This window comes from Vicugna pacos, chromosome 4 (assembly GCF_048564905.1).
Source record: "Vicugna pacos chromosome 4, VicPac4, whole genome shotgun sequence".
Taxonomy (NCBI): domain Eukaryota; kingdom Metazoa; phylum Chordata; class Mammalia; order Artiodactyla; family Camelidae; genus Vicugna; species Vicugna pacos.
Window position 1 is genome coordinate 52,503,177 of NC_132990.1, and position 13,909 is coordinate 52,517,085.

At 39.6% G+C, this 13,909-nt stretch overlaps 1 protein-coding gene across 1 annotated transcript in view; it reads left to right on the forward strand.

The window, feature by feature from the left end:
* Positions 1-13,909, forward strand: part of TMEFF1 (transmembrane protein with EGF like and two follistatin like domains 1) — a 71,948-nt gene that overhangs the window by 57,481 nt on the left and 558 nt on the right. Inside the window, exons 8-9 of the mRNA XM_031677139.2 lie at positions 1,549-1,672; positions 10,748-10,906. Coding sequence (XP_031532999.2) covers positions 1,549-1,672; positions 10,748-10,906 — 283 coding nt within the window. The remainder of the gene's footprint in view (positions 1-1,548; positions 1,673-10,747; positions 10,907-13,909) is intronic.

The following is a 13,909-nucleotide window of genomic DNA, read 5'->3' on the forward strand; positions in this document are numbered from 1 at the left end:
GAAGTTATCCTATCTTGAGCTTAATAATCATTAAAAGTTTTTCCTTTTATATGTAAATTTTCATCTCCAGAAAAATCTGCATTTTTAGTTATCAGCTTTTTTACACTTGGCACCTCTATTCACAGCTCTCCTTTGCTTTCCCCCTTCCCGTATGTGTATGTGTGTATATACACGTAGCGTCTTACTTCTTTCCTTCTTAATTTGTTTCCATTGACATTCCTCAGGTCATATTAACACCTTTATTTGTATTTTGGGGAGATAAGCCTTTCCTGTTGCATGATGTGCTACCTAGAGAGATGGTTGGTTTAGTGGTCTTGTACATGCATTGATTATCTCACATAGTCCTCTCAAAACTGCAGGAAGTGTAGTCCTCTTCTGATCCTGCCTTTACAGTTGCGAAATCTCAGGCATAAAGAGGGTGGTATGCTCAAGGTCACACGGCTAATAATGCACAGAATCTGTAAGCTGGAACTGTAAGAAACAGTGGGAAGCCTGGAGATTTTTCCTACACGTGAACAGGCCTGTAAACATTGGGGAGCTCTGGGTCCACAGAGCTGAGGATTAATGTGCTAGGTACATGCCAGAAAAAAAGTGGAAAAAATCCATTCTAGAATGTGTAGGTATGTGAATGAGTATGTGCGTGTATAAATACACAAGAGAAAGTGAGCCATAGGGATAGAGAATGGATGAATGAGTATCATTGATTTTGCAGACTGGGTCCCCCTGCCTTCATCTTTGCTGCCTTTTTCTAGTTTTCCATCCTGATTCTCTTCCCATTTCTCGTAATGAAATTCCTCACCACCTTTCTATTTTCTTCAGTTCAGCACAGTTCAGTTCAAATCAGTATACTTAAGTCCAAACAGATGTTCATCAACGTTTACAATGGTTCTCTTTGGATAGAGGGAACTAAGGTGATTTTAAATTTGTTTTTTATTTGTTCTATTATTTGAATTTATTTTTATAGTAACTTATACTAAGAAAAACTACATATAAAAGAAACAGCGAAACTATTTTCATTTGGGGAAAAAAGAGAATACACTTGATAGTTTTCATTCCAAAAGAAACCTTTTACCCTAAAACTTCAGAATGCCTACTCGTCCTCTGCCATTCCAGTGTTTTTGGCCTCAGTTTCATAGCCTCAAGGTGAATGGTTCAAGTAAGTTAATTCTCTGAAGCCAGTGCTGTGTACACCATCTCTTTTTCACAGAGGTGAGCTTTCTTCTAGAAATAGCAGTTACTTTTTTAGCAAAGATGTTTTGTTTAGTTTTGGGTTTTTTTTTTTTTTTTGGCAGATTGTTTTAAACAGCAGTAGCTCACAGTGGTCACATCTTGCAAATATTTTTAAATGCTTTGAATCTAAACTTTCTACCTGCTGTGTTTGTGGCATAATGAGACTTTAATTATTATTCAGCCTCCTATCTGAAATAAATTTCCTTTCCACATTACCCAGCAAGGGGTGAATTTATTTGTTGTCTTAGAACCTTTGAAAAGTCCCTATTTTTCAATTTGCTTTTCACTATTTATTGACCTGGTTTATGTTCTTTTAAGATGCTAGTGATCAAAGGGAAGATGTTTATATTGGAAACCACATGCCTTGCCCGGAAAACCTCAATGGTTACTGCATCCATGGAAAATGTGAATTCATTTATTCTACTCAGAAGGCTTCTTGTAGGTAAGTCAGTACCTCCAGGTCAGAGGTGAGAAATTTTTTCCACTGCTTTGTAGATGGCAATGAACTGTGGACTAAATATTACTAAAAAGTAGTTTTTATTTGCTGTTGAGTTAAAAAGTAAATTAGCAGCATCGTTTGGAGAAAACTGGCAAGTAATATGCAAAACCAAAAATGTATTAGAGTTTTGAGGTGATGGGCTTAACATTTTTAATATTATGCTGTGTATTTTTTAATATAAAAATATGCCATATTACCAGGACTATTTTGGTTTTTAGGCAATCTGTCCCATGGTGGTTGAGGGACTAAAGAATGTGTTAAGAACCGAGAATGTGTAACTCACATAAAATATGTAGTAAAATAGATTTCTAAAAATAAGAGGATAGGGATGGCGAACCGGGTGTGATATGAGGGATGGGAAATGGAAAGGATGTAAGCCTTCAACTGTGTGATTCCGGAGAGGTTATGTGGCTTGTTCAAGGTCAGCAGCAAGTTAGAAATAGAGCTGAGACAAAGCTAGATCTCAGATTTCCTGATGCTCAACCTCACGATCTTAGTGCTTTTTGCTGTTCCTTATTTGTACTGATAACACTTCTTGCCACTGCTGCTGGAAGCTCGTCCTCCACCTCAGGTTGGTCTCAGTGGCCAGGTTATGTTTCCATGGACAGGGAACTGTCTGCTCACTCCTGCTTCCTGTAGTTGGGCCAGAATTTTTTTTTTCCTTTCTTAGTCAAAACATGAAAACATGGAGAAATATTATAGTTTTATTCTGTCAGCCTAGAAGCCCGTGAATCTTTCTCTCTAAGAGGTAAAAGAAAGTTGTTTGAAATCAGATCTTATGGTCCCTCTATTCCTTCAGCTTTGTTCTCCTGACTCTTTTTTTCCCCTCTCCTTTCCTCCTGCTTAAAAAACAAAACATGATAAACTGTTTTAATGGTTATTAATAATTCCTTGTTAAGCTTTCAGCTTTTTCCTGATTGAAAGTTTTCCTTGTCTTTCCAAGAGCTAATGCCAGCCAGCTCCTCCCCCAACCCCCGCCTTTTCCTGAACATTAAAAAAAATGCAGCCGTCAAGGGAGAGCAGGCCAGTCTTAAAATAAAACCATACAGTGGATTCCTCACACTTTCTGACAGTGGCATACATAGCTTGATAGAAGTTCAGATTGTGTTGTCTTCTTAGGACAGGGCATCTTTTAAGATACGTAATAGTGAGGGATGAGAGAGGGTGATATCCTGATAATGAAGTGATATCATGTCACTTAATAGTATTTTGACAGTAGGAAGATCAGTGATTTAGTAGTTAAAGGCTTTGGAATCAGGTATACCAGATTGGCCGGTTATCTTGGCTGTGCCCTTTGGAAGTTACTTAAAATTTCTAAGCCTCATTTTCCTTATTTCTAAAATAATAATAATAATGGTACTATCTCTTAAGTGTTGTAAAAATTAAGTGAGATAAAATATGCGAAGTGCTTAGCACAATGCCTGGGACACAATATATATTTTAATAAATAGCAATTGATATTATTAAACTATATACACCGTTAGGTTAGGGACCCTGCTTTGCTAACCACTGTCCACTCAGTGCCTAGCATAGGACCTCTCCCATAGCTACTCAGTAAATTTTTGTTCTTTTTTTCATTGAAGCATACAATGTTGTGTCAATTTAGTAATTTTTTTTAACATTTTTTTATTGAGTTATAGTCATTTTACAATTGTTGTGTCAAATTCCAGTGTAGAGCACTATTTTTCAGTTTTACATGAACACACATATATTCATTGTCACATTTTTTTCGCTAGTAATTATTTTTTTGAATGACATGTAGTGATGGCCAACTTTTCCCTCTTTGCCAGACCAGAAATGTTTCTTAAATGCTAAAGAATCTCTTTTCTGCATATTTCTAACTCTAAAAAGCAGCTGATTTTTTGTTTTGTCTAAGCATTTACAGTGTCTACAGAAACCAGGCCATTGTATCACAAGCACTTCCACTATAGGTATGTGTCTTTGGGTAGCAGTAAGCAGGCAGGGATGAACACCCTTCAGCTTCAATCTTATTATTAGGTTAAAATCTTCTAGCATTATCCCACCATTAATGTAGTTTTTTAATTTATTGTCCTTCTTGGCAGTGGGGGTCTCAAATTCAAATATGACAGGCATCCAGCCTTCTAAATAACATACAATCTGGTGGCAGCAACTAATAAATAATAAACAGTTAAAATATAATAAGAGAAATGCTATCATACGTAGATATAGATGAGATGATTTAGGACGTCATACAAGGCACTTCAACCTGAACTGGGCCGTGGGGGACATTGTGGGAGGAGGGGCAGGTCTTACAGGAACATCTGTGACATCCCAGGAGACTGACCTTTATTTTAAAGGCAGTGAGAAGCCATCTAAGGATTTAAATAAGAAAGACACGATCAGATCTGAAAGCCACCCTGGTGACTTGGTGGAAAATGGATTAGAAGAGTGAACGTTCGGAAACTGTGTATTAGTGAGGCGTGGGAGCCTGAACAAGTAAACGAGCTGTAGTGGAACTGAGATGAGGTGAGTAGATGTATTGCAGAGGGAAAATGAGGTGGTTGAACCCATAGGTTTTGGGGACCAGTTGGGTATGAGGATGGGACTGTGGGAGCTGGTGGAGGGTCGTGGGAAGGAAGAGGCAAGAGAGTGTCCCGGCTTTCTGGCTGAGGCACAGATGAGTGGGGAAAGGAAAGGGGAATAGGTGGGAGGTTTGGGGGACGCGGTGTATTGAGCTCAGTCCTGCTGGTCTCAGGTGCCTGCCGGGTACCCGCTTATGGATGTCTGGCACGCTTCTGGGTATCTGCGGTTGTAGAGCTCATGATACAAGCACGTTGAAGACGTATGTTTGGGAATCACTCCATCTCTAGCATATCCTTTCTCATTCCTACCCAGAAGTCCTTCCATCCCACTAGGCCTCCAGTTTATTCATCCTCTCATCCCCCTTCACCTCCTTACCCACCTTAAATTCCATGGTCAATCCAGTAGTCCCTCTCTTGCTTCATCATACTCACCTGACAAAACTAGAATCCTGGTTCATTGCAGGTTCCCACCTGCTGCATGCCTTCACCTGTCCAGCTGAACAGGCTGTGTTGAAAAGCACACCAACAGGTTAACTGGTCTCTCTGCCCTTTACTCGGTGGGCCCTCCATGCTGCCAGGCAGTCATTCTATACCTGTGGTCCATTCTTCCTCCTCTCTGAGGTGACTGCATTATATCGTCCCCTCCTCTGTTCAGACTGTCAGGAGCTCCTCTCAGCTGATGACCTTGTTTCCAGGGTCACAGGAAATTGAATTGTGGATGAAGAGAACATCCGCAGACCTTTTACTACCAATTCCAGCAATTCCCACCCTTTCTCCAAATCATATATCTTTGTATATGTGTATTTTTATTTCTTTTATATTGAAACAAGAGATGTGACTCATTCTCACTTGTACCAGCTGCTGTCCTATTTCTTTCCTTTTCTTTGTAGAAGAACTGGAAACAGTTCTGCAGTCTGTCTCCAGTCTCTCACTTCCCATCTCTCATGTATCCACCCCAATAAGCTTTGCCCCCAGCACCTCACTGAGACTGTTCTTGTTGCTCAATCCATTAGTCAGTTCTTAGGCTTAAACTACTTGTGAACGATCAGTAGCCTCTGACCTCCTGTGTGATAGGCATTCTTCACCTGGCTTCAGGGGTTACACTCTCAATTTTCTCCTACGTCACTGGCCATTCTTTCAGTCTTCTTGCCTGGATCCTCTTGCTTCATGATCTCTCAGAGTCGGCATGCCACCAGGGTCCAGTCCTGGTCCTTTTCCTTAGTGGTTCTGTCCACCCTTGGGGCTCTCCATGACCTATGCTGATGACTCCCAGACCTCCCTCTGCAGCGTGGAACTCTAGGTCTCTCTCCCTCCTTGCCGTTTTCACGTGACACCTCAAGCTCAGCAGGACCTGAGCTGATGTCCTAATCTGCCTCCCCTCCCCTAAACCTGTTCCACCTCTAACTTCTCCATCTCTGTTGATGCCAACTCCATCTTTGTATTTGTTCAGACAAAACACCTCTGATAACTCTTTGACCTCTCTCCCTCTCTCATACTCCATAGTTAGTCAGTTGAGGAATCCTGTTAGCTCTCTTTGAGAATACATCCAGAATTTGATTCTCACCATTCTCACTGCTATTCCCAGTCAAGGCCACCATTTTTTCTCCCTGGCTTTACTGCAGTAGCCTTCCTGATTGTATCCTACAGTCCGTATTCACATAGCAGCCAGAGTGAGACTTTTAACATGGAAGTCAGTTCACGTCCTTCCTGTGCTAAAGCCCTTCCAGCGACTCCTCCATCTGGCTGAGTGCAGGAGCCCAACACAGTGGGGCCCCGGGCCCCTTCACCTCTCAGTCTTGGTCCCCTGCTTCCCTTTGGCTTCTGCACTGCAGCTACACTTTCTGTTCCTTGAACAGGCCGTGCACTTGTGCTTCCACCTCAGGGCCTTTGCACTGACCCTTCCTTTGCCTGTTATGCTCTCCTCCCACTTGTCCGTATGGCAAACTCCCTGACCTCCTTCACATCTTTCCTCACATGTCACCCTACTGAAGCCCACCTTGGCCACCTTACTTAAAGTTGCAGCCCTCCCTCCTTGACCCACTCTGGGCACTCATAATATCCCTTAATTCCCTCTCTTCTCTTTGTGTAGCACATATCACATTCTAACATAACCATTTAATTTGCTTATTGTGTTTACTGAACCTCCCTCGCTGACTAGAGGGTAAGCAGACCACAGATCTTATGTAGACCACAGATCTTTTTGTTCACTGATGTATTCCAAATGCCCACTGCAGGACTTGGCACATGTCAGTTGCTCAGTAGACACGCTAAATGGATGAGTGAGTGAATCAGCACATGAGGCCTTGAGAGTGAATGAGATTATTATGGAGGGTGTCGGGGTGAAAGAATTAGACACTAGAGGAGCAAATGCCTAGACCGCCTTTAATCAGTAACGGAAGAAGTAGCGCTAACCGAGAAGTTAATACTCCAGGTATTTGGAGAGTATAACCCAAAAGTCGGGTGTAGAAAATAATGTCCAGGGAGGATTGCCTGAATGATATATGGTCTATACATTCTTTCTGATACTCTGGTTTTTAATCTTTTGGATTAAGCTGTACCATCAGAGAACTGCGTATCTAGGGCATTGTTATAGCTCCCTGTGGAACTGTTTTTATTTCACTGAGCTGTGCCTTTTGGCCATTAGCCTACCGTGAAAGAGATGATTTTCAAAATCCTATGAGACTTCATTATATTATTGAATTTATTGCAGCTGTATTGTTGAGGATGATCTCTGTATCAGAAGGTGTGCTGTTTAAATGAGAGCCAGTGAGATACAGTTCACTTAAACTTAGTAACAGTAGTAACCATGATTCTTTTTTTTGTTTTGATTGGAGTCTAATTGATTTACACTATTATGTAAGTTTTAGTTATATAGCATAATGATTTTGTATTTTTTTTATAGATTATGCTCCATTAAAAGTTATTACAAAATAATTCCCTGTGCTGTACAATATACCCTTGTTACTTATCTATTTTATATATAGTAGTCTCTGTCTCTTAATCCCCTACTCCTAATTTGTCCCTCCCTTCTTCTCTCTCCCTACTGGTATTCACTAGTCTATTTTTTGTATCTAAGTCTTTTTTTTTTGTTGTATTCACTAGTTTTGGTTTTTTTAGATTTCACATATAAATAACATACAGTATTTGTCTTTCTCTGACTTACTTCACTAAGCATAATATTCTCTGTGTCCATCCATGTAGCTGCAAATGGCAGAATTTCATTCTTTTTTATGGCTGAGGAATATTCCATTGTATGTGTATATACCACATATTCTCTATCCTTTTGTCTGTTGTTGGACATCTGGATTGCTTCCATATCTTGGCTATTATAAATAGTGCTGCTATGAACATTGGGGTGCACGTATCTTTTCAAATTACTGTTTCATTTTTTTCCATATATATATACCCAGAAGTAGGATTGCTGGATCAGATGGTAGTGCTATTTTTGGTTTTTTGAGGAACCTCCATACCATTTTCCATAATGACTGCACCAAATTACATTCCCACCAACAGTGTACAAGGGTTCCCTTTTCTCCACATCATCACCAACGTTTGTTTTTTGTAGACTTTTTGATGATGACTATTCTGACAGGTGTGAGATGTTATCTCATTGTTTGGATTTGCATTTTGCTATAAATAGCGATATTGAGCATCTTTTTATGTGCCTGTTAGCCATCTCTGTGTCTTCTTTGGAAAAATATCTATTCAGGTCTTTTGCCTATTTTTATCTTTTGAATTTTTTTTTTTGATACTGAGGTGTATGAGCTGTTTTTTATATTTTGGATGTTAACCTCTTATCGGTCACATCATTTGCAAATATTTTCTCCCATTCAGTAGGCTGTCTTTTCGTATTGTCAGTGGTTTCCTTTGCTGTATAAAAGCTTTGAAGTTTAACTAGGTCAATCATTTGTTTATTTTTGCTTTTATTTCTTTTGCCTTAGGAGACAGATCCAAAAATACATTGCTACGATTTATGTCAAAGTGTGTTCTGCCTATGTTCTCTTAAAGGAGTTATATGGTTTCAGGTCTTATATTTAGGCTTAATCCATTTCAAGTTTATTTTTGTATATGGTATGAGGAAATGTTCTAATCTCATTCTTTTACGTGTAGCTGTCCAGTAACTGTGATTCTTGTTAAACAACTGGTTCGACTTTATTTTGTGGAGATTGTGTTTTGTATCAGTGATCTTATCTCTTTTCCTTTCCTTTCCTTCCCATTCCCTTTCCTTTTCTTTCTTTCATGCAATGGTTTTTAGTGTAGTCAGAGAGTTGTGCAGTCACCACAGTCAATGTTACAACATTTCATCACCCCAAGAAGAAACTCTGGCCCCTTTAGGTATTACTCCCAGATCTCTCCATCCTCCTCAGCCTTAGACAATTGACAGTCTGTTCGATCTCTGCAGATTTATCTACTCTGGGCATTTCAGTTAAGTGGATTCATGTAATATGTGGTCTTCTGTGTCTGTCTTCTTTCACTTTGCATAATGTTTCCAAGGTTTATCCATGTTGTGGCATGTATTGATATTTTGTTCCTTTTTGTGGCTGAATAATATTTCATTGGATGGATAATACCACGTTTTTTTAATCCACTTAAGTTGACGAGTGTTTGGATTATTTCCACTTTTTGGCTATTATGCATTATGCTGCCCTGAATAATTGTATGCAAGTTTTTGTGTGGACTTTTGTTTTAATTTCACTTAGGTAAATGCCTAGGAGTGGAATTGCTGGGCCAAATGCTAATTCTATGTTTAACTTTTTGAGAAACTAACAGATTGTTTTCAAAAGTGGCTGCATCATTTTGTATTCTGTACAGTATCCTTGCTAACACTTGTTATTATCTGACTCTGATTCTAGCCAAACTAGTGGGTATGAAGTATCTTACTATGGTTTTGATATCAGCGTTTCTATGATGACTAGTGATGTTAATACTTATTCATCATTTATCTTATCATGTTTGGAGAAATGTCTGCTCATATCTTTTGCTTATTTTGTAATTTTTTTTCTTTTTATTAATGAGTTGTAATTTTTTTTTGTATATTCTAGGTACACTTCTCTTATCAGATACATAATTTGCAAAAATTATCTCCTGTGGGTTATCCTTTTACTTTCTTGATAGTGTCCTTATGTATGGAAGATTTAATTTTGATTTAGCCCAATTTAACTTTTTTGTTGTTGTTGTTGCTTGTGCTTTTGATGTCATATCAAGAAATCATAGCCTCATTTAAGGTCATGAATATTTACTTTCTTTATTTTCCCCAAAGTTTTACATTCAGATCTCTGATCCATTTGAGTTAATTTTTGTCTATGTTGTGAGGAAGAGGTCCAACTTCATTTTTTGTATGTGGATGTCCAGTTGTTGAGGAGACTCTTCTTTTCCCGTCAGATTGTCTTAGCACCCTTGTCCAAAATCAGTCAATCATAGATGTATGGGTGTATTTCTGGGCTCTCAGTTGTGTTCTGTGATCTGTATATCTACCTTACTATTTTTTTTCTGTCTGCTTAGAATCTTAGAACCCAGTGTGAAACCTTCTGGCAGGTAGCTAGGAACCTCAGGGATGGGATGGGGGGTGCTCACATCTCCCCTGGCTGCCCCCTGTTTCCCTGCTTCTAGGTTTCTTTGTTGTTATGTATGCTTTATTAAAAATTATTTTTTGTAATGAAATGTGGGACATTAATAAATATTCTCTTCAGATGTTTTATTAATCAGTTCTAACTGAAGGCTGGCTAATTTACACATTTCACTTCTGCCAACTGAAAAATGTGAATTTTCTGTTAAATGTTTACCCCTGTCACATTATTATCATCAGCTAATGTTGTTGCCTTTTTATTTACTTTTAATTGGAATTCAGATAACTTCCAAGATTAGCACCTACTTGACTGCTTGGCTCTGTTTCTGTCATTAATAATTTATTTTCATCTCTCCCTGCATCTTGAATGATTGTGTTTTACACACTGAAAAGTGTCTTGAATGTAATTTGATGTTATGTTCAGAGAACTGTGAATGTTATATCGGTTTATTCAGTACTCCCATTTCTAAGTATCTAACCCAAGGAATAATGGTAAGTATAGAAAAGTGCACATTCATCATAATATCCACCACACCTAATTCATGATTGTGATGCATGAAAATAACTGGTATGTTTTAGAGTAAAGAACAGATAAGGTAGCTGTATTCTAGCCACTCAGTGGAATACTATGTATCTGTTTTCAAATGGCAGTAATAAAGGCTGCTTGGCAGCTTTGAGATGTGCTATAGTGATGAAAGCAGTGAGGGTGAGAGAAGCACCGTGTAAAACAAACATACCAACAAGGCTGTAAGGAAATCCAATAATGGCAATTTTTTTTTTTGATAGTGGGAGAGTGCCTGATTTGCCATTGCTTAAGTGTATCATTCTTCTGTATATTTTAATTTTAAAACCTGGAATTATTGGCATCTGTAATTCTCATAGGAATCCCTTTCTTTTTTCCCTTTTCAGGTGTGAATCTGGTTATACTGGACAGCACTGTGAAAAGACGGACTTTAGTATTCTCTACGTGGTGCCAAGTAGGCAAAAGCTCACTCATGTTCTCATCGCAGCAATTATTGGAGCCGTGCAGATTGCCATTATAGTAGCCATTGTCATGTGCATAACAAGGTGGGTAACGGCCTAGGGAACACCAGCTCTCACGCAGAGGTGGGTGGCTATTAAATCAAAGAGTCTTGAAGCACTTAAAATGACAGGACTTCACGTCTGCCAGTCGATCAGGAAGAAATCCTAGGGTAGGTTCACTAAGGTTTCCATGTGGGTCTGACCTCTCCCTGTCTTGCTGCTTTAGAATTTGGTCAAGAGCTCATTGCCAGGGTTACTGGTAGATCTGAGCTGCAGGCAGAAGGAGCGTGAGAATTTTCAGCGGCATAAAGGAATTTTGAGGTCTTAGAACTGTGTGCCAGTTCTGGGACACTCAGGGACAATGATGGCAGCAGAAGTCTGCCCATACACAGAAGAACTGTGCAGAAACTGAAGTCTTGCAGATTGAGTTTTATGCCCTAAGAATATACTTTACCCATCAGTAAATGCAATAAGAAAGAAAGAAATAAAGAAAACTACTTTTCTTATATTGTTGTCTTTAACATTATTTCATTTTCAGGAATACAGTAATAAGTTATAAGCTTTAAAATTCTCTATCATAACTAAAACCATTGGAGTGTATCATAACTAAACTCAAAATTAAAGGGTACATTTAGAGTGCAGTTGGCCTGGAATGGGCGTTTTCCAGGTTAAGTGGAAATGTGTAAGTCAGAACTGACCTGGACCTAGAGAAGTCAAAGCAGATTAAGTTCATGTTGTCTTTATGCTCCCCAGTCTGATGTCTTTTCTTCTTGCTTGCCTCGACCTACCTCCTTGAAGGTTTAGTTCAGAAGTCCTATGGACATATCTCTGTACTCCTCTGCATTATTCTGTGCAGAGGATTGGAACATACCAAGTGCAGATATTGGCAGGCCATCATGGATTTATGGCTCTTCTCTGAGGTCTGGATGGAAGCCAGATCTTCAGTGGTCTCAGCCATCTGGAGTTGAAATGATAAATCTAAAAATGATTGAAAAAATGTTTTCTGAGTAACAGATATTTTTCATAAAATTTAGGTGCTAAAGCCAGTGAGCTTCATTCTATAGAACAGATGATCTGCCCTTAGGCAAGACTGCTGAGTATAAAATTGAGCAGTAGATTAAAGGAGGGACATAATGTTATAAAAAGTAATGACAGCAGAAAGAGAAGATGGAAAAAAAAATGTAACAGCAGAGCTGCCTGTGGGTATTTAAGATTGGCTCAGAGGTTACACGATTTGCCTGTGGTCATCCGGCTAGTAAGTGAAAGTGCCTGGATGTGGATTCGGTGATTCCTGCACCACTCCTCTTTCCACTGAACCATCAAGAGGAGGGCCCATGTTGAGTCATCTTGGGAAGTATACTTGCCAATTGTGACCATTGCCTGGGAGCAAGGTTCAAACTTGATTTTGTAGCAGTTCAGGGTTTTTTGAACAGAGGACGGGTTTGGTATGATCCGTTTTTCCAGAGCGTTAATCTAAGTGTCGTCTGAAAAATTCCCTAGAGGAGAGAGAATGAGGTTGGGGGAGATCATTTAGGACGTAATTAGAGTAAAGCAGGAGTGGAGTAAAATTGATTTGGAAGGTGAAAGAAAGAAATAAGATAATAAGGGGAGATTTTGAGGCCCAGTGATAGTGCTGTCTTTAAGATCAAAGGATATTAGAGTCAGCAGGAAGTTACTCTGAGTTGAACCCCTTCATTCTAGAGAAGTGAGGATACCGGAGTCCTGGGGTGGGAAGTACCTTACCCAGGATCACAGAGATAGTGATGCCCTTTACAAATCTTATCCAGCCTTATGTCTAGCACTCTGCTTCGATTCTCACTGTGCTGTAATCCTCAACTACTACATTAAAATTACCTGGCAGGTAGTTTTCAAGTTAGTACCCTCCAATTTATACCCAAATCCATGTGCTGCCTTCACAGACACGTAGGCATCTCAGTAGGTTTGCTTTTAACTGTATTATAGTGTCTTCGTTGCCCACCGTCTTAATGACTGAAGGGCCATCTCATTGAATTTATCACAGCTTTCTCCCTGAGGCCTCTTTATTGTACTGTTTTCTCCCCTAGAATGTCTTGCTGCCTTAGATTTAGAATATTATAATTATGTACTTGGACTTTGCTCCACTGAATTTTTAAGGAGTGCCTCTCCCACACAGTCCATTATGGGACAGCTGTTCACTTCTTCTCTGGTGGCTGTTACATGTCAGGAATCTTCCCACTGACCCACTTATCAAGACTGCATGAGTAAACTTGATGCTTGGAATCTTCTTTCATGTTGAACATCATCCTATCCCAACCCTCTTTATTATACAGACGAGAAAAACAATGGCCCCAGGATGGGAATTAGTCCCCTGTCATGGTGAGTTAGTGACAGTTAAAGAGGGTTGCTTGACCTCTCAACCAGTGTCCCCATTTATGAAATGGAGATGATTCCAGCACTGTCTACCTCAAAATGTTTTTACGAGGATGAGTAAGATAAATTTGTGAAGAGCAGTATGTAAATGGAAGTGTTACCAGCAAAGCTCTTAAGTCAAGAAAAAGTAGTGCTCTTTGAAATTGAATAAAAACTTGGGACTTTAGGAGTACTTACTGTCTCAAGGCTTTCTTCCCATTAGATTATACACTCCTTGCTGGCAGTTAGCCCAACTCTTAATATTTTGCTTATAGGAAAAGGAGGCTGTATAGCTAGTTTCTGGCAGAGTTAGTTAACTCAGAATTAACTGGAATGCATCCCAGTCCCTTTATTCCACATCGCATAGAATATGCTTTTTGTGCCTATGAGAGCTAGTATGTTTGCATGCCAGTGGGCAGGTACAAGAGCAATTGCGGCCCGGTGAGCTTTATACCACCCTGGAGAAGTGTGTGCGGTACAGTGAGAGCAGAGTGGAGGAATATCCCTGATCCCCAGCATGGCAGTTCTGTCCCGGGGTCTAGGGTTTGCCCAAGCAGGGTGTGGAACGACTTCTCTGAGTCATTGTCTAAGTCACTAGGCATTTCCTGTGTATTCAGATCTGTGGTTGATAAGCACATTTCTTCCTGATGTCTCCTTCGG